This window comes from Triticum aestivum, chromosome 6B (genome assembly GCF_018294505.1).
Source record: "Triticum aestivum cultivar Chinese Spring chromosome 6B, IWGSC CS RefSeq v2.1, whole genome shotgun sequence".
Lineage (NCBI taxonomy): Eukaryota > Viridiplantae > Streptophyta > Magnoliopsida > Poales > Poaceae > Triticum > Triticum aestivum.
In genome coordinates this window covers 29,117,428-29,136,816 of record NC_057810.1, presented here as the reverse complement: position 1 = coordinate 29,136,816, position 19,389 = coordinate 29,117,428, and the positions used below count along the sequence as shown (strand labels likewise).

General features: G+C 51.2%; 1 protein-coding gene across 1 annotated transcript; it reads right to left on the bottom strand.

Moving 5' to 3' along the window:
- Positions 1-16,645: 16,645 nt before the first annotated feature.
- On the bottom strand, positions 16,646-18,188 carry LOC123133256 (uncharacterized). The gene is made up of 2 exons (XM_044552768.1): positions 17,962-18,188; positions 16,646-17,883 (listed from the first exon to the last, which is right to left on the bottom strand). Exons 1-2 carry the CDS (start codon positions 18,060-18,062, stop codon positions 16,785-16,787), a joined length of 1,200 nt encoding a protein of 399 aa, XP_044408703.1. The 5' UTR covers positions 18,063-18,188; the 3' UTR covers positions 16,646-16,784.
- Between the last annotated feature and the right edge of the window lie 1,201 nt (positions 18,189-19,389).

The following is a 19,389-nucleotide window of genomic DNA, read 5'->3' as shown; positions in this document are numbered from 1 at the left end:
ACTAACAATGGGCTCTAGGTTAATAGGTTAATCCCAAAAATCATATAAATGCATATAAAACCTCCAGTGTGGATAATACAATAGCATGGAACAAACAAACATTATAGATACGTTGGAGACGTATCATAGTGCAGACGAAAAAAATTACTTCCGTGCCTACTTCCGCGCACGTCAGTGTTCTGGGCTAGAGGCCACGGTACTACCACTCCTGAGGAGCGGTACTATCGCATAGCGCGGCACTACCGCATAGCGCGGTACTACCGCGCGCTTCCCTGGCTGATACTACCGTGGGCCACTGCGGTACTACTGCCCCCTTGAACAGTACTACCGCACGCCACAGAACTATAGCACTTGGAGGCCTTCATTTTGTAAAGACACGGATAAACGGACGGTGCTCCAAAGAAGCAAACGAAAGGTGGTGCAAAGGAACATACGTGTACGTGTTGATTCCACCCTAACCTTCCCGAAGCGGACCCCCTCTTAATAGTACGGCTTTCCTATGACTCAAATTCACCAAAAAGAAACGTAGAGAAATTCCGTCTTCACTAGGCTCCGAGGGGCACCGAATCCTCTTGTGCCTAGACATGAGATATCTGAAATACTCAATGCACACGATTAGTCCGCAAATGCATTATCATCAATCACCAAAACCACATAGGGAAAAATATGCCCTTACAACGTTGTAACAAGAAAAAAAGTAATGTAATTCGGAAACAAGACAAAATTTGCCAAACACACAAAATATGGGATGAATCTTAAAGCAACAATGGACAGCACAGTATAATATGATGCACCAAAATATCTTCAACCGCCCAAAAAGGAAGGGCTAACGCTCAGGTGTCAACGGGCACATGGGAACACAGATAGGTTAGCATCAGCGCGCAACTCTAGGAGCAATAGCCACTAGTCGGCTCACAACACCGCTCACAGTAGTCGTAGGCCCTGTTCTTTTGCCAGAATCTATGGATTCTCTCAGAATCCAATCCCTACCCAGCTTCTTCTAGATTTTTTTAGCCTCATTTGTTTTATAATCCTATCTAATAGGGATCAAAGATTCTGGGAGAAGCTGGGTAGGGGTCAGATTCTAGGGAAATCCCCAGATTCTGGCAATAGAACTGGGCCGTAGCACCCGCTCGCAGAGAACATTGAAGCCTTGTGGGTGCTTCGGGAGGTGCGCTTACTAACATAAACCGAGTTTTTTTAAGCATTAGTGCTCATCTCTACCAAAAGGATGAATAATTAAGTGTCTATCCTCTACAAATAAGCACCGGTGCTTAAAGAAAAGCCAGCTTATTTCTTCAAGCACATCCAGTTAGCATCTTGCTTGGTACAAAGCCTAATGGGCCTCACAACAACATTTCCGCCCTGGTCGCTGACTTTTAGAAATCATGGCAGACTTGCATTAGCGCATTGGTCCTTTGAAGAATCGGCATCGAACCTTCACAACAGCAGCTTATGGCAGACATGAGCCAGATTTGACCAGAGCCTGCCAAACGGCCATCTTTGTGAGGAAGAGTCCTGAAATTTGGTTTCAGAGTTTACTTCTCTGGCTCGATTGGCCAAATCTTGAAGCGGAAAAAGCCAAGTGGTAATATGTTTGGGGTCACACATGGTTTCTGTTCAATACTTGGAACCGCCTCGAGTAAACATATAGCTGGCGGAAAGATAACTGCAACATTGATGGGCACATCACATGGGCCTAGCCGGCTGCGAGGGGAGGGGAGAATTTGCTGGCTAGGGTTTGGCTGCATGGGGAAGTCGGTCGGGGTTGTGTGCATCACAATGATGCAGAGCCTGTGATAAATCTTACATTTAAAAAATATTCAAATCACCAAGGCAACACAAAAATAAAATATGCTATAAGCTAAAAGCATATCAAATACAAAAGAAATGAGGCACATAAAAAAGATGGTACAAAGCCTCTCGCAAGAAATTTTAAAGAAAACTGATTTATTTCTTCAAGCACCTCCCATAAGAATCTTGCATGGTACAAAGCCTAATGGGCCTCGCAACAACATTTCCACCCTAGTCGCCGACTTTCATCATTCGTGGCACCACTTGCATTAGTGTGTCGGTCCTTTGAAGAATCGGCATCAGACCTTCACAACACCAGCTTAAGGTGGACATGAGCCAGACTCGACCCGAGCCTACCGATCGACCGTCTTTGTTAGGAGGAGTCCTGAAATTCGGTTTCAGAGTTTCTTTCTTTGCCTCGACTGGTGAAATCTTGAAGCAGAACGAGCCAAGTGGTAACATCTTTGGGGTCACACATAGCTTATGTTCAATACTTGGAGCCGCCTCGAGTAAACCTACAGCTGGAAAGATAACTGCAACATTGATGGGCACATCACAAGGTCCTAGCCGGCGATGAGGTGATGGGAGGATTTGCTGGCTAGGCTTTGGCTACATGAGGAAAGCGGTTGGGGTTGTGCGCATTACAATGATGCAGAGCCTGCGATTAATCTTAGGGCAGTGATAGGCGCCGGTCGACTGGGCCAATTTTGGCCGGACGCCGCACAACCCTTTGATTAAACGAAGGAGGGCCACTCAAATGCTCACTTGTTTCTTCCTCCAAACACTGCACCCCGTGTAGGCCGTCTTTGCAACCTCGCTTGCTTCTGCCATCGGCGAGCTCGAAGTACCCCCCTCCACCATCGAGCTCGATGCATCCCCGCCGGCGAGCTTGAAGCATCCCCGCCGACGCGCTCGGTCGAGTTTTGCAGCACCTTCCCCCGTGCATCATGCCTCCGTTGTTCCCATCATCTCCTCGCTGGATGCAGCTCCAAAACACGTCCCAGCCGGTTGCAGCTCCTGCTGATGTCGGTTCCAGCATCCATAAACACGGGTTCGAGCAAAAATCCCACAAACAACAACTCCCCCTCAAAATTGATTGTAGCAAAAAACAAAGCCGGTTCCAGCAATAATTTATTATGGTTCCAGCAAAAATCCCACAACATCAAAACTCCAACAAATTTGATTGTAGCAAAAAAATAGCCGGTTCCAGCAAGAAATTATCATGGTTCCAGTAAAATTCCACAAAATAGAAAACTCCAACAAAATAGATTGTAGCAAAAAAATAGCGTTTCCAGCAACAAAATCTCTGGTTCCGGCAAAAAGAAAACACGCCCCATGGTCGCAGCTCTGTGGCTGTCGGTTGCATCTTCCCGTTGAAGTAGTGGCCTGCTCTCCATGTGTACGGTGCAGGAGGAAGTCGATGTAGCATGCATGGCGCTCGTCACCGGGGAGGGCAGGGATCTGAGAGAAAAGGCGGAGGAGGATGGCCGGCCGGAGCTCGCCGGATTTTGTGGAGCAAGGTAGGCGGAGAGAAGGATTTGAGACCTCCATGACCGTTGGTGACAAGCTCCATGGGAACTTGAGGAAAAGGGGATCACAGCTGAGCAGATAACGATGGGATCCAAACGGTGGGGTGAGGTGCGAAGCAGGGCCCACCAAAAAATGATGCATGCGTGAGGCTGGGCTGTGACTCGTGGACGCATGAGTAGATATAAACGTTTCCCTTAATCTTATATTCGAGGAAATATTCAAATCACCAAAGCAGCGCAAGAATAAAATATGCTTTCAGCTAAAAGCATATGAAATACAAAAGAAATCAGGCACATAAAAAAGATGGTAAATCACCGTTTCTATATGAAAAAGATGAAACGCAGTGGTTTTCTGAGAAATTCGGCCTCAGCTGCGGTGCCTATTTTCTCCTAATTAAGTTCTCCAATTACACGAACTTTACTAGATAAGAACACACGACGGACTCTTATTACACTTTAATTAACAATGACACAGAACCATAAAAAATAGGGTTTCTAACGAATAAGGCATGGCCCGGCCACGGAGACGTCGCACCGGACGATCAGGCAGTCGTCTTTGAGATGCTTCTCCCTGACGGCCAGGCAGTCGTCCTTGATGAGGGCGCCTCTTGAGATCAAGGCGCGGCCGTCGTGGTTCCCCGCTTCCAGATCCTCGTGGCTGATGAACTCGTCCCAGCCCAAGGTGTCGCGGGCCTTGGAAAACAGGTGCGCTTCACTGGTTCTGCTGTACGTGGGACTCCAGGGTCGTCCGTCGGGCAGTATACTCATCTTGACCATTGCTGCGGTATCCCCGTCGGCGTGATAGCTGCCGTACTCGAGGAAGATGGAGAGGTGGCCCGCGTGCTTCTTGCGGGAGCCGTTTGGATAGCACAGGATACGCCAGAGCCGGTCGCCGACGACGAAATCGTTGGATCTTATGTCCTGCCCGATGGCCATCATCTTCTTGACTTGCGTGTAACTTTCGATCCGGAAATCGTGGTGGCCGGCCGCCCACGGGACGATGGTTGAAGTGGAGAGCTGCCGCCGGCCGGCGCCGCGCACGGCGGACCTGACGGCTGCGGAAGTGGAGAGTCGCCGGCTGGCGCCGCGCATGGCGGACAAGACAGGGAGCAATGCCATTGATGATGAGACCACCAACGGGGCTTGCTTGCAGCAGAGGCAATGTGCGGCAAATCAGGAGGCACCAGCCGATAGATATATGGAACAGATCTCACACGTAACGTGTTAACTCTGGAAATTGTATACTATATGTGCACATCTCAGGAAAATTGATTCCACAAAATAGATATTTCTTTAGGCAGTCCCGATTTGCAACGCCCACACGTTCAAAAACGCAGATTTTTCGTCCATCCGTATGACGGTACCCTTCTGCGTTGCTCTAGAATCCGTGTCCCCTTAAAATCGGGAACATGCACACAATGCGTATCACGGCATGATAAGGCCTTGTACAATGGAAGATGCTTGGGAGGTGCTTAGATAACTAAACCAGGCTTTTCTTAAGCACCCGTGCTTATTTGTACATGATAGACGCTTAACTAAGCGTCTTTCCTGTAGAAATAAGCACCGATGCTTCAGAAAAATCTGGTTTATTTTCTAAGTATCTCTCTAAGCACCTTCCATTCTACAAGGCCTAAGCTATACCCAAAAAACCCAATGACAATTATTCTATCCCAGTAACCCTAGTCGAAAAGGAAACGATCGGCCGGCAGTCATTCGATCTCATGTTTGGAGCCGTTGGATCGTATGGATACCATTGTAACACTGAACATCATCCATTGCAACCTGGGTAATTTTACCCATCACAACATGGACGATTTTTGCGGTCATTGTGTTGCAGCGCCCATCACAACATCTAATATGTTGTGGTCACTATGTCACAGCGCCGCACAACATCGTGTCGCTGCACGATGCATCCTGGCGAGCTCCAGTGCCTCTCCCGACGTTGCAACCCGGTGATGTGTGCCTGAAAAGCACTGGCGACGTTGCAAGAGGCAAATCACAGCATAGTGTCTTCTACAATTTCGGTAAGCGCGACTTCCACCAGATCCTATGTCTATAAAAAAGTTATGATTTAGGAAACGTTTGGGCAAAAACAAACTGCGGTTTAGGAAATGTTCGGGCAAAAACCCGTCTCCAACAAATCCTGTAAACCCGGAATAAATTTAGAGGATCATCGGAATAAATTTAGAGGATCATGTAAACTTTGCCCCAAGTTTCCTCTAGTTTACGGGAATATGTCCTTCCCCTAAACTTTTGGCGGCACGGAAACCACCTAAAACTTCACCCTGCATGTCGCCACCCCGTTGCTCCAAAGCTTCACAGTGCCACAACGCCGTACAGCCGCACGGTTACACCGTGCTGCGCCGCCCCTTGCTGGTCACCACACCGATATCGGGCCACCCCTCGCCGCACCGCCATGCCAGGCTGCCGCCCCTCTCCGCATCTCATCAGGCACCATCACACGTGTCACTAACTTGCGGGCCCTAGGCCGTTAGTTAGGATTGTTTAATAAAAAATATAAATAAATAAATTTTAGGGTTGAAGTTTACATAAGAACCTTGCTATACGTACGATGGATTCCCCGTCCAACACGTACGATTAGAGACAAATCCTTGGTGATTCAGTTTGTGGGCCATGGCATTTGCAGTCTAGTCGTACCAGCGTACGAGGAAAATGAATTGTATGCAGAGCAGTTTTGTTTACATAAACTGACAAAAGTTGCTCTCGAATTTTTTTCCTAAATTTTACAGTCAGAGCATAAAACCTGAGGTTTTTTAAGGGAGTTGTTGGAGTTGCTCTCGATTTTGTAAGAAGGGGATGGCTGGAGGGGGAGAAAGGAAGAAGAAAGGAGGACGGACGTTGAAAATTAATCCAATGGCCGAGAAATCGATTCACCCAAAATAAATTTTGAGACGACTTCCGCGTATAGGCGGTCCTGCATCAAATTCTGTTGGCTTGTTATACGGATGACATACTTAGCAATAGGGCCTTTGTAGTGCTTGAGTCGTATCCTATTGAAAATTAAAAATTTGAAATCCAATGAGTAGGAGAATCAGCGTTTTTTGTGGCCGCCGAGGTACCTGCAAATGCACTCAACAATACTACTGTATGTGGCTGCACACGCTCTTTGCCTGGGTCAATCCGGACACAGTCAGACTCGGCGGTGATGAACGGGGACAACCCTGCCGGCACGGACAGCGTGCGCCGCATGCCGATGAACAGCTTGCGCCCGCCAAAGTTGCCAGTGACGATTGTCGTCGTCCCTGCCTGCAGATCAACCCGGTACGCCTTTTCGCTTATGGTGTAGAGATCCAACCTGATAAAGGCTAGGCGGGGTATTCGGTGCACCACCATCAGCTCCGTGCAAGGTGTACAACACATTATGAAGGGGAGGCGGCGATCTTCCGATCGGCTCCCCGATCATGGCGACCTTGGCCAGTCGTGGCGGATGCTCATCCGGCGAGGTCTCCACCACCATGATGGCCTGATGTAAAAAGCAGTACACGCGGCCTGCGGACGACAGGATCGGTCCGTGGAACCGGTCTTTTTTGCAGCGCAGCGTCGCCCAGTGCTCGTCGCTGGGCCTCGCGACAGCTAGCTGCCGGTGCTCGCCGAAGTTGACCACGACAGTCAAGTCGTCTGCAATCCCCACACCGTACAGAGAGCGCCTCCGCCTCGCTAGGTGACCTCGCGAAGAAACTGTCCGGCTTGTAGCCGGAGAGCAGCTCGGTCGCCGGCGGGAGGTCCGTGCGAGCGCCGGTGAGCGGGTTCAGCAGGCAGACGGTGTGGGTCTCGTCGTCGTTCAGCAGGAGGAGGAGGCCCTCGGGCGTGGGCGCGAGCACGATGCGGCCATGCAGCTCCAGGAGCTCCGTCCGGACGCACTCCCCGGTGGAGACGTTCAGGAAGCGGTTGTGGAGAGGGCACGCTGTCTTCGAGCATGATCCATCCTCGAGGGTGGAATCTGCTGTCCAGGGCACCGCCGCGCGCGTTGGCATGGGGATCCTCGGTGCACCGCCGCCACGCGCTGCACACCGCACAGAGGCGCACGTAGTGGGCGAGATCAGTGGAGAGAGCGCGCTCGGCGATCAGAACGGCTGGCCCGCACGATAGGCTCGCCCAGTCCCTCCTGCCGAGGGCACGTCTGAGTTAGGCACAAGGTCTATAGATGAGCAACTGGAGGCGGATCGCGATCTTACCAGTCAGAGTGGGCGGTGGAGGCAACGATGCGGGCGCGCTTCGCCCGGCGTCGGCGCCTTTTGATCGGCGGGCTGCTAGATGACGTCGGTGCCATGTCCAGATAGATTGGTGAACCTGGCCTGCTGCAGAATTGTGATCGAGAATCTCAACCTGCAAGTTTTGTGGCGACAGCAGAGGGATAGACGATGTCACGATGATGAATTGAAGAGTTTTCTCTACTATCTAAAAGAAAACGTAAGGTTCCGTCTCCCCTCTTACGTTCCTCTCGCTTTGGTATAAGTGTGATCGAGGTATCATTAAAACCCTCAGGTAACTCACCTCCCTTAAGAAAACCCAGAATTGCGAGTGTGCTAGCTGTCGATGGGAGGAAGATGGAATGGCCAATGTGTCACCGACTGACAGGCCAAGGCAGGAGTAGGCGGGCGTCACGCGCGTCCGCTTCGTGTCCACTCCGACGCAAACGAGGCCCAAATTGGGTCGCGCGGCAGACAAAAAGCGGACGCATGTCCGTTTGGGTTGCCGCATTGGGCCGACTTTTCTGTCCTTTTCGACTCAGACGGACACGAGCGGATAATTTGGGTCCGCGAGTTGAAGTTTCTCTAAAGGCAACTTCAACCGATCGACGCAATCGGGTGCGGCTTTTGCCCATTTTTTCTTTGTTTGGGTTGGCCAAGCGAACACATGTGTCCAGTCTTTGGGGTGTCAGTGCGCCCAACACGGCCGGCGCTTAAGTCCGCGCGGTCATTTATAGAAAATACTTAAATAGCTTAAAATAATTATGCATAATTAAACATGCATATCAAACAGCCGGCCAAAGTCCATTTAAAAAGGGCGCTTGTAATTTAAAAGGATGTGGACTTTGGACGCTTCCAGTCAATGATGGTTGGGAGGCCGCACATGGGTCCGTTTCGTTAGACTGAAAATGCGTTTAGACGGACAGAGAGCGGACATGGTTTGAGTTTGGGTCCGCGTGTTTTGCTGCGCTTCGATTTAAATGGACACGTGCGGACTAAATGGAACGGCATGCGTTGGAGTTGCCATACTAACGCTTGTAGCCCAGCAGGATGGAACGGATAAAAGAACTTGGTCTCCTGAAACAAGTGTTCATTATTACATAATCATAAGGAAACAATCTTCTGAAGCATCATCGTCCATTAAGCATTGTGTCAACGTCTGTATATGAGACGCTATCCTCCGTCAACCAAGACATCATCTTGAGAAACTGCTCCTTGCAGTAGTTATGAGATATCTCCAGGAAACGGAGTTTTGGCGTGGACAAGCTCACATGCAACGTGTCGTCGGATTCTTCATCCGTGCGACGGCACTCAACAATGGCAAGACGCTCCAGCGAGGGCGAAACCAGCGCGTCACCATGGAGCCAGCATCCCACGAGGGTGAGGCGGAGCAGCGCCGGGCAGCAGGAGAAGTCCAGTTGGCCATTGACAAGGCAGACGGTGTCGAGGTGGATCTTGGTCAAGTGCACGGAGGCGAAGGGGAGAGGGCACCGGGGCTTCCACGGCACGCCCTCCTGCCTGCTGAAGCACGCCGTGAGCGAGCGGGCGCGGCACCGCGACAAGGCCTGGCTCACCCAGAAATCGACGTCGGGATGGACCTCCCAGGGCCGGGAATTGCGGTCGGGCTTGGAGTGGCGGTCCTTCCTGCGGCAGAAAGAGCAGACGACGCGTTGCTTGAGATCGGCGTCGATCTCGAACAAGCGCAGCGGAGGGGCCGACGCGTTGTTACGGTGGATGAGGAGGTTCTTCACGAGGAGAAGGAAGGGCTCGTCGCTGCCGCAGACGCGGACGGCGGGGGTGGATCTCCAGAGGTGGCGCCAGCGGCGGGAAAGGCAGGACGTCTGCACGGCCTCGCGCGAGGGCAGGAAGGACAGCACGTAGCTGACGAGCTGGTCCGTCAAGGAGGCGAACGGATCGCCGCCAAGGCTCATCGTCGTGGCGGCTGCTGGCTACGATGTGTGGGGAACAGAGAAGGCCGATTGTAACGTATGCTTTATATCTGCGTGGGCTGAAACCCTAGGCCGCACGGGGGAGGACCTGAAGCTTTCCCACGAAACCCACCTCTCGGTACGAAAATCATCTCGTCATATCTAGCATAATAGGTTTGATGCCAAAAGTTGGCACGCCAAAATTTGGCAACTGCCAAATATTGGCTAGAGATTGGTTGCTTGTCAATTCTCGTTGTCAATCTCACAAAAAGTGCAACTTTTGATTTTGCCAAATGTTGGCTTGCCAAATATTGGCAGTGCCAAATCTCTACTCTTAATGTCTCAGTTGGACGGCGGGTCCACCTCGTGAGGAAAACACGGAAAGGCGACTGCGGGCGACTGCGGGCGATCGCGAGGCGACTGTCCCAGAAGCTAGGGTTAGGGTTTTCCAGCGGTGGTGTGCGGGGCTCCGGTAGCGCGTGAGCGGGCGACGGCGCTCTCTCGCGGGCGGATCGGTTGGATTTCTCTCCCTGTGGTGACGCCATGGCGGAGAAGGGGAGGAGCGGAGGTGCTGCGACGCCGAAGTCGTCTGCAGCCCCAAGGACGGCGGCCACGCCAAGAATGGCGGCACCAGCGGCAAGGGCGGGCTCTTCGACGAAAACGCCACAGGGCTCACAGCGTAGGGACTCGTCGCAGTCTCCTGCAGATGGCAAGGTGTCGGCGGAGGCGGCGGGGCTGACGGCGCGGATGGGCGGACTAGTGTTAACTGAGAAGGAGGCTTCTGGATTCATCTTCAAGGAATCATCTCAGGAGCAACCTAGGGCTGCAAAGTGGTCAGCGATTGGGAAAGCGCTCTCTCCACGGTTGATGAATTTCAAGGCGCTGGAGAAGGCGATGCCGAGGGCTTGGGGTCTTCACAGAGAGGCCCAGTTTAAGGAGATTGGAAGGAACATGTTCCTGGTGCGCTTTGGAAGTGAAGGAGATTGGAAACATGCTCTTAATAATGGCCCGTGGCAGTTTGATTTTAGCGTACTGGTGCTGAAGGATTATGATGGAGGTACGAGGCCATCGGAGATGGTGTTTGACACAGTGGAGACTTGGGTTCGTGTTGCAGATCTTCCACTGAATAAGATGACTAAGGCGTTTGGAGAAGCGCTAGGGAACTGGTTAGGCGAAGTGGTTCGGGTGGATGTAGAAAAAGATGGATTCGCAAGAGGATCGCAACTGTGATTCAAAGTTAAGCTATCTGTTTATGAACCCTTAGTGAGGGGGTTCTATCTTAAGAAGTCAGAAGAGGATCTAGAGCAGACATGGTTCGACTTTGCTTATGAGAAAATTCCGCACTTTTGTTTTGAGTGTGGAAGATTAGTGCATACTGTAGAGGGATGTGTGCCCCCCGTCGACTCTGACCAGCAGTGGGGTGAGTGGCTTCGAGCCTCTCCAGGGCGTTCCAACTCAAAGAAAGATGGCTTTGTCAGGGGCGCAGTTAGTGGCACAAACAGTCAGGGCAGCTCTAGATCAGGTGGAGTCGACATGGAAAGGAAAAGAGAGGGTACTGTAAGAGATCTCCTGACCAAGCGCAATTTATTCAGGGAGACCAATACCTCGGCGGGCTCCCGCACTGGCGGGGAGGGCGGCGATGAGCGTGGGGAGGTGACTAGCCCGAACAAGCAGAGGCACGGGCCGGCTGGCTTTAGGGGCAAGGACCTCAGGGAGGAGCTGGACCAAAAAAGGGAAAGTGATTTGAGGCATGAGTTGAGGCAGCGGCAATTGAAGAAGCAAGCTGAGCTGAGAGCAAACTACAAACAGTATGGCTCAAAGGAATATGAAGGCATGGGTAGCATGAGCAAACACAGAGAGGTTGGGAAGGAAAGGAAGAGGGGGTATTACGTGAGGAAGCCAAGACCAGGACACGATGAATATCACTCTGCGAGTACCGCTTATCAGAACACAGGAGGAGATCGGAAAAGGAGGCCGAAGCAATATTGGGTGGCAAAGGGAGATCCAGACAACCAGGTGGGTCATGATACGTTCATTCGCGACACTAGGCAGAAGACGTCTACTGTGTTTGACCGTATCTCTGAGCAGAAGGATACATCGGCGGACCCTGCTGGCCAGGGCCGCCGGGATCAATGAATGTCTTGGCCTGGAACTGTCGAGGGTTGGGGTTGGACTCGATAGTGGGCGAACTTCGTGACCTGATTAGGTCCTACAATCCAGCGGTGGTATTCTTATGTGAAACAAAAAAAACAGCGAGGGCTATGGAGAAACTTAAGTGGAGATTGGGATTTAGGAGTGGAGTGGCTGTTGACTGCAATGGAAGGAGTGGAGGGCTAGCGTTATGGTGGCGGGAAAGCATACAAGTCACTTGTAGACCGTGAAGCCAGTACTTCATTGATGTTGAATTGGTTGTGGACGGCAAAACCTGTAGATTCACTGGTTTCTATGGGGAGCCCCGAACTGAGCTGAGGAAAAAATCATGGGATGCTCTAAGATACCTTAGAGCTCAGGATAATTTGCCGTGGTTGTGTGCGGGCGACTTTAATGAAGCTATGTTCCGTGCAGAACAGTTGGGAGGAAACCCGAGGAGTTTTAACCAAATGGAGGATTTTCGCGATTGTTTGGACGCATGTGGTCTTGCAGACTTAGGATTTTCGGGCTACCCCTATACATGGGACAACAAACGAGATGCGGATGATAATATTCAGGTTAGGTTAGACAGAGGTACATGCAATGATGAGTTCGCTGCTTTGTTTCCCAGTACGAGCGTTGAACACATTATTACGGAGGAATCTGACCACCTGGCGCTGCTTGTACGGGTCATGGAGACGGCTCCATGCAGCGACCGTTCGGCTCCCAGGCCCTTTCGATGGGAAGAGGCGTGGACTAAGCATGCTGCGTATGAAGGGATGGTGGAGAAGCCATGGCAGGCTGCACGCACTGGCGGGCAAAGCTTGTCGGCTGTATGGGATACGTTGAGCCGTGTTACGGCGGACATGCAGAGGTGGGGTCGTGCAGAGTTTGGCTCAATTAGAAGGCAGATTAGCAAGCTAAAACTGCAGCTACAGGATGCAAAGAATCGAGCTATGGGTTCTGGACACACGCCGGAAATACGTGACCTTGAAGAACAGCTGCGAGAGATATATGAACGGGAGGAGATCATGTACAGACAACGTTCCCGGGTTGACTGGCTCTTAGCCGGCGATCAAAACACGAAGTACTTCCAAAATCGTTGCTCACACAGGAAAAGGAAAAATACAATAAAGTCGCTGCTCAGGGAGGATGGAACTAAGTGCAGCACAGATGATGGAATGCGAGACATGGCGGCGTCTTTTTATGAATGGCTATTCATGTCAGAAGGGTCGACTAATACTCGGTTACTCCTGGATTGCATTGCCCCTTCTGTAACGGAGAGGATGAATGCGCGCCTCACTTTGGCCATCTCGGACGAGGAGATAGAGGTCGCACTTTTCCAAATGGGACCTACAAAGGCCCCTGGCCCGGACGGACTGCCGGCTATGTTTTATCAACGACACTGGTCGTTGGTTAAAGAAGATGTATGCAGTGCAGTGAGGGATTTTCTTGGAGGCGTGGTTGCACCGGATAATTTTAATGCCACAGTGATTGTGATGATCCCCAAAGTAAACTCACTGGAGTTACTTGCACAGTTCAGGCCAATTAGCCTTTGTAATGTCCTGTATAAAATAGCCTCTAAGGTGTTGGCAAATAGACTGAAAGGAATTCTTCCCATACTGATCTCAGAAGAGCAGAGCGCATTTGTACCGGGGCGTCTCATCACGGATAATGTCATTGTGGCTTATGAATGCGTTCATGCAATATGCCATAGGAAGAGGAAAAAGCCTTTCTGTGCGGTCAAACTGGACATGATGAAAGCGTATGATAGGGTGGAATGGATTTTCCTCGAGCAAATGCTTGCTCGGTTTGGTTTCGCGTCGGACTGGATTGCTATGGTAATGAGATGTGTAACATCAGTGAGTTTCTCTGTAAAGCTTAATGGTGGTTTCTCTAGGAGTTTTGTGCCGTCAAGAGGCCTTCGGCAGGGTGACCCTATTTCGCCATATTTATTCTTATTTTGCGTGGAGGGGTTTTCTGCGTTATTGAGACAGGCTCAAGAGGACAACAGAATCAAGGGTGTTCATTTTGGGAGCACTGGCCCCCATGTCACACACCTTCTCTTTGCAGATGATAGTATAGTCTTTCTGGAAGGGTCCCAGGACAGCCTGCTTGCTCTAAAGGAAATCTTGGGGAAATATGAAGCGGCATCTGGCCAAAAGGTGAATCTTCAGAAGTCTTCAATATTTTTTGGGAAGGGGTGTCCAGAAGGAAGAAAGGAGGTGTTTAGGCAAGTGATTGGCATTGAGACTGAGGCTCTTGGTGAGAGGTACCTAGGGCTCCCAACAGTGGTGGGGCGCTCCAAGGAGGGGACCTTCAAGCATCTTACCGAATCCTCTAAGGGCAAGGTCTCAGGATGGAAAGGACAGGGTTTGTCAAAGGCGGTGAGAGAGGTTCTTGTAAAATCTGTGCTACAGGCCACTCCAACTTACACCATGAGCTGTTTTCATCTCACAAAGAAGATGTGCCGGAAACTGACTTCGATCTCCTCAAAATTCCGGTGGGGTGCAGCAAATGGTGAAAGAAAGTGCACTGGATAGCATGGGATAAGATGTGTATGGCAAAGCGGGATGGGGGCCTCGGGTTCAGAGATCCGGAGGCTTTTAATCAAGCCTTGCTAGCTAAACAAGCATGGAGGCTCTTGCAGGTTCCGACTTCTTTATGTGCGAGGGTGCTCAGAGCTCGATATTATGAAGATTCAAGCATCATGTATGCGTCGTGTCCGTCCGGGGCTTCCTACACATTTAGGAGCATACTACATGGGCGTGACTTGCTGCGGGAAGGCACCATATGGCGCATAGGGGATGGACAAAAAATCAATATCCACCATGCTAATTGGATTCCTAGGGAAGGAAGTATGAGACCATTGGGTCAGACATACAGGCATGGGATCACTCGGGTCGCTGATTTGCTAGCCCCATGCGGTAGGCAGTGGGACAACATGAAGCTACAGAGTATGTTTACCCAAAGTGATATTGAGGATATCAAGCAAATCAAGGTGGGTGGACCAGGGATGGATGACTACCAAGCCTGGAACTATACGAAGTCAGGACAGTTTTCGGTGAGATCCGCTTACCACTTGAGGATGAGGCTTAGCAAGGGGGCAACCGGACGGCCGGGCCCCTCGTCCTCAGTTAAGCATCGCCAGGGATGGATGGCATTATGGAGTACAAATGCGCCAAATAAGGCAAAAATTCATATGTGGCGAATCATGCGGAACGGACTAGCGGTGGGTGCTGAGCTATACCGAAGGAGAATAAAGGACGGTGTCTTCTGTGCGGCATGTGGACGAGAAGAAACGCTCTATCATCGCTTCTAGGCGTGTTCACACTCTCAACTGTTCTGGAAAATCCTGCGGACGGAGAGAGGAGCTGCGGTGGCGATCCCGCCGTGTTCTGTTAGCTCTTCTAGTGCTCTTGCATCTTGGCTACTAGGTTGGTTTGTGGCAGCCTCGGATGATGAACGAGCAGCCATGGTACATGCCACTTATGGGCTGTGGCTAGCACGGAATGATGCAAAGGATGGGAAGAGGATCGCTGCAGCACATGACATTGCGGTGTCGACTGCATCCTACATGGCGGAGTGGACAGCCACTCACAAGCAGAAGCCAACCACGGTGACTACGAGGGAGGTGCAGCGATGGGCGGCCCCGGAGCCAGGTTGGCTAAAAGCTAATGCTGATGGCGCAGTATCTAGACTTGGAGGAAAGGGCGGTGGCGGGGTCATCATCAGAGGTGACCAAGGTGACTTCCGTGCGGCGGCGTGCACTTTCATTGACGGTCGCGTGGATGCCGAGATGGCGGAGCTCATGGCCTGCAGAAGGGCGGTCCAACTAGCACATGAGATTAATGTTCAGCGATTACACCTCGAGACGGACAGCCTGGGGGTGGCAAGCATGCTTGCAGACCCGAACAAGAACCTCTCGGTCTCAGGTCCATGTGTTGAGGAGATCAAGCAGATGATGCATGGATTCAGCGAAAGGAAGGTTTCGTGGGTAAGACGATTGGCAAACTCCGCTGCTCATAAGCTAGCTAAGGTAGGAGTAGGAGATGAACTCTGTAAGATTTGGCTTATGGTGCCACCAGACTTTGTGTTAGATGTGGTCTCCGAGGAGATCCCAAACTTTCATTAGATGAATAAAGCGGCGAGAGTTATCCTAAAAAAAAGGTCTTAGTTGGTTGAATAGTACCACGGTTATTTTCGTTTGGTAATATTTCGTTTGGTTTATTTTCGTCCGATTTATCTTGGTCTCACATCCCACCACCATATGTCCTCACGTTGATTTTTTATCCTTGCAATAAAAAGTTTCCTAACTTTTTCAAAGTTTCCTAACTAGACACGTTATAAACGGGCAGGAACCGATAGCACGTTAGCAATAAAAACTTTCCTAATCTTTTCACCTTTCCTAACTAGCCACGTTACAAACCGGCAGGAACCAATAGCATGTTACCAAACAATAAAATCCAGTTTTTTGGTAATTAATTTCAAATCTCAACTTTCCTAACGCAACAATCTGTACTTTCCTAACAATTAAATAGAGTATGCGGTGACAATTTGTCTCGTTTGTTCCTATCCATCCCAAAAAATCGCCATTCAACCTACCACTAGTGGAAAAAGGCCCATTTGTCCCGGTTCGTAAGGCCCATTTGTCCCGGTTCCCGAACCGGGACTAAAGGGTCGGTACTAAAGCCCAGTACCTTTAGTCCCAGTTTTTATACGAACTGGGACAGATGGGGCTCCACGTGGCCGCTGCTGCTTGCCCAGGCAGGTGGGCCTTTTGTCCCGGTTGATAGCACCAACTGAGACTAAAAGGCATCCATGCGGCAGCAGTTCAGGGGCTGGGGGTGTTTTTTTGAAGGAGGGGGGGCGTTTTTGGGGATTCTGTAGGGTTAATTCAGGGGTTTCATATATTATGTTAGCTAGCTAATAGAGAGAAGTGTCCTCTTTTATCTCCGTGCTTGGTCGACACAATGTATTATACGTATAGAGATGACTCGACACGCTAGCTAGTAAGCAAATGAAGGAAACCATTAAGTACAGAAGATCATCATGAACAAAAAAAGAGAGAAGTGATCGTCATCAAATTATGTTGGCTTGTTATGGATGACATACTTAGCAATAGGGCCTTTGTACAGATTGAATAGTACCGTATTGAAAATTAAAATTTTGAAATACAATGAGTAGGAGAATCAGCGTCTTTTGTGGCCGCCGAGGTACCTGCAAATGCACTCAACAATACTATGTGGCTGCACACGCTCTTTGCCTCGGTCCATCCGGACACAGTCGGACTCGGCGGTGATGAACGGCGACAACCCCGCCGGCACGGACAGCGTCCGGCGCATGCCGATGAACAGCTTGCGCCCGCCAAAGTTGCCATTGACGATTGTTGTCGTCCCCGCCTCCAAATCAACCCGGTACGACTTTTCGCATATGGTATAGATATCGAAGCTGATGAAGGCTATGCGGGGTATTCGGTGCACCACCATCAGCTCGCCGCCATTGTCTACCAGGTGCAAGGTGTCCAACACATTATGAAGGGGCCGCGACGATCTTCCGATCGGGTCCCCGATCATGGCGACCTTGGCCAGTCGCGGCGGATGCTCATCCGGCGAGGTCTCCACCACCATGACGGTCTCACACACGATGCAGTACACGCGGCCTGCGAACGACAGGATCGGGCCGCGGATCCGGTCTTCTTCGCAGCGCAGCCTCGTCCAGTGGTCGTTGCCGGGCCTCGCGACGGCCAGCTGGCGGTGCTCCCCGAAGTTGACCACAACAGTCGAGTCGTGCGCGATCCCTACGCCGTACACCTCGAGCGCCTCCTCGTTGCCAGTTGATCTTTGGAAGAAACGGTCCGGCTTGTAACCGGAGAGTAGCGCGGTCGCCGGCGGGAGGTCGGTGCGGGAGCCGGTAAGCGGGTTCAGCAGGCAGACGGCGTGGGTCTCATCGTCGTTCAGCAGGAGGAGGAGGCCCTCGGGCGTGGGTGCGAGGACGACACGGCCAGTCAGCTCCGGGAGCTCCATCCGGACGCACTCCCCAGTGGAGACGTTCAGAAAGCGGCTGTGGCGGGGGCGGACGCGGCCGACGCTGTCATCGAGCATTATCCATTGTCGAGGGTGGAACCTTCTGTCTAGGGCGCCGCCGCGCGCGTCGGCGCGCGGGTCCTCAGTGCACCGGCGCCACGTGCTGCACACCGCACGGAGGCGCACGTAGTCGGCGAGGTTGGCGGAGAGCACGCGCTCGGCGATCAACACGGCCGGCCCGAACGACAGGCTCGCCCAGTCCCTCCTGCGGAGGGCACATACGTCAGAGTTAGGCACAATAGAGGTACAGATGAGCAACGGAGGCGGGCGATCGCGATCTTACCAGTCAGAGTGGGCGATGGAGGCAACGACGCGGGAGCGCTTCGCCCGGCGGCGACGGCGACGCCTTTTGGCCAGCGGGATGCTTGATGGCGTCGGTGCCATGTCCGGCTAGATCGGATGAACCTGGCCTGCTGCGGAATTGTGATCGAGAATCTCAACCTGCAAGTTTAATTTTGTGGCGAACAGCAAAGAGATAGACGCCTGACCTACGCAAAGGAATTCAAGAGTTTTTTTTTTACACTCCAAGGGATTGAAGAGTTCAGGGTTATATCAAAGGGGGGTTTCCAAAAATCTAGATCAAACCTTCTTAACAAAGTAAAGACAAAACATCTGTCAATGTCACCTAATGTTTTGTTGCTTCGGCAAGGTCTGTAGTTAGGGTTGGCCTAGTGTTTCCTTGAGGTGTTGTTTTCATGGAGGAGGTGGGGCCGCGTCGAAATAAGTTGCCTCTGCTCTTCCTCCATCTCGTCGTCGCTGCAACTGGTGTCGTCGGGGGGCAGTTGGCCCGGTCGTCTCGCCGATCTCTGGATCCGGCGTGGCTCGTGTCTGGTGGTCGGCCGATGGCGCTCTCGTGGGTGACCGTTGTGTCGGCTGTTGTAGTTGTGTTTACTGTCTTGCAGTTGGGTGTGTGGATGATGGAAGCGGCGGCGTTCCTCTTCTTCGACTACAACGGATGAAGTTGACGGCGTCGAGATCTAGTGACCATGGGGATGATCCCCGGCCTACGTGCCACAGACTCGGTCGTCGCTTGCGGCGACCCACTTCAACGGCTCAAAAAGCATATTTGTGTGCGATGGTGCTCTCTTAGATCTTGGTATGGCGTCTGTTCTCATCTTTTTCCGGTGTTGCCATGGTGGCGGCGGAGGATGTTTGTGGACTATGTTTCGGCGAGGCACGAGTTTCTGCAAGGGTGGAATAGTAGTTTCACATCTTGTGGAATTCTTTGTGCAAAGTTGCTTGACAAGCATTTGTGTCTCGTATGGTGAACAGTTTGTCTAATTAATGAAATATACGGTTGCTTCAAAGAAGGTGCATCATAAGGTTTCATCAGGTGCTTGTTTCTTTCAATGAAGTTGTCATGATGTGTTTCCTCGAAATAAATGAATGTACTTGTTTCAAACCGAATAAACCAGTACACAATAACACACAGAAAAACATTTTGAAACGCAGAAACAAGGCTAAGAACTAATGTAGTTATGAAACCAGACAAAATTTGCCACACACACACACAGAAAATATAATGTGAATCTTGAAGCAACAATGGACGGCACAAGATAATAGCGTTTCACCAATATATTTTTGACCACCGAGAAAAAAAGGGACGCTCAGGTGTCAACATGCACATGGGAATACACATAGGTTAGTGTCGTCATGCAACTCCACGGAGCAACAGCTGTCGGCCGGCTCACAACATCGCTGGCTGCAATAG

Coding starts and splice junctions, on each gene's coding strand:
- LOC123133256 (XM_044552768.1), bottom strand. CDS start 18,062: ATGGCACCGACGCCATCAAGCATCCCGCTGGCCAAAAGGCGTCGCCGT. Junction 17,884..17,961: donor TCCATCGCCCACTCTGACTG/GTAAGATCGCGA, acceptor TGCCCTCCGCAG/GAGGGACTGGGCGAGCCTGT.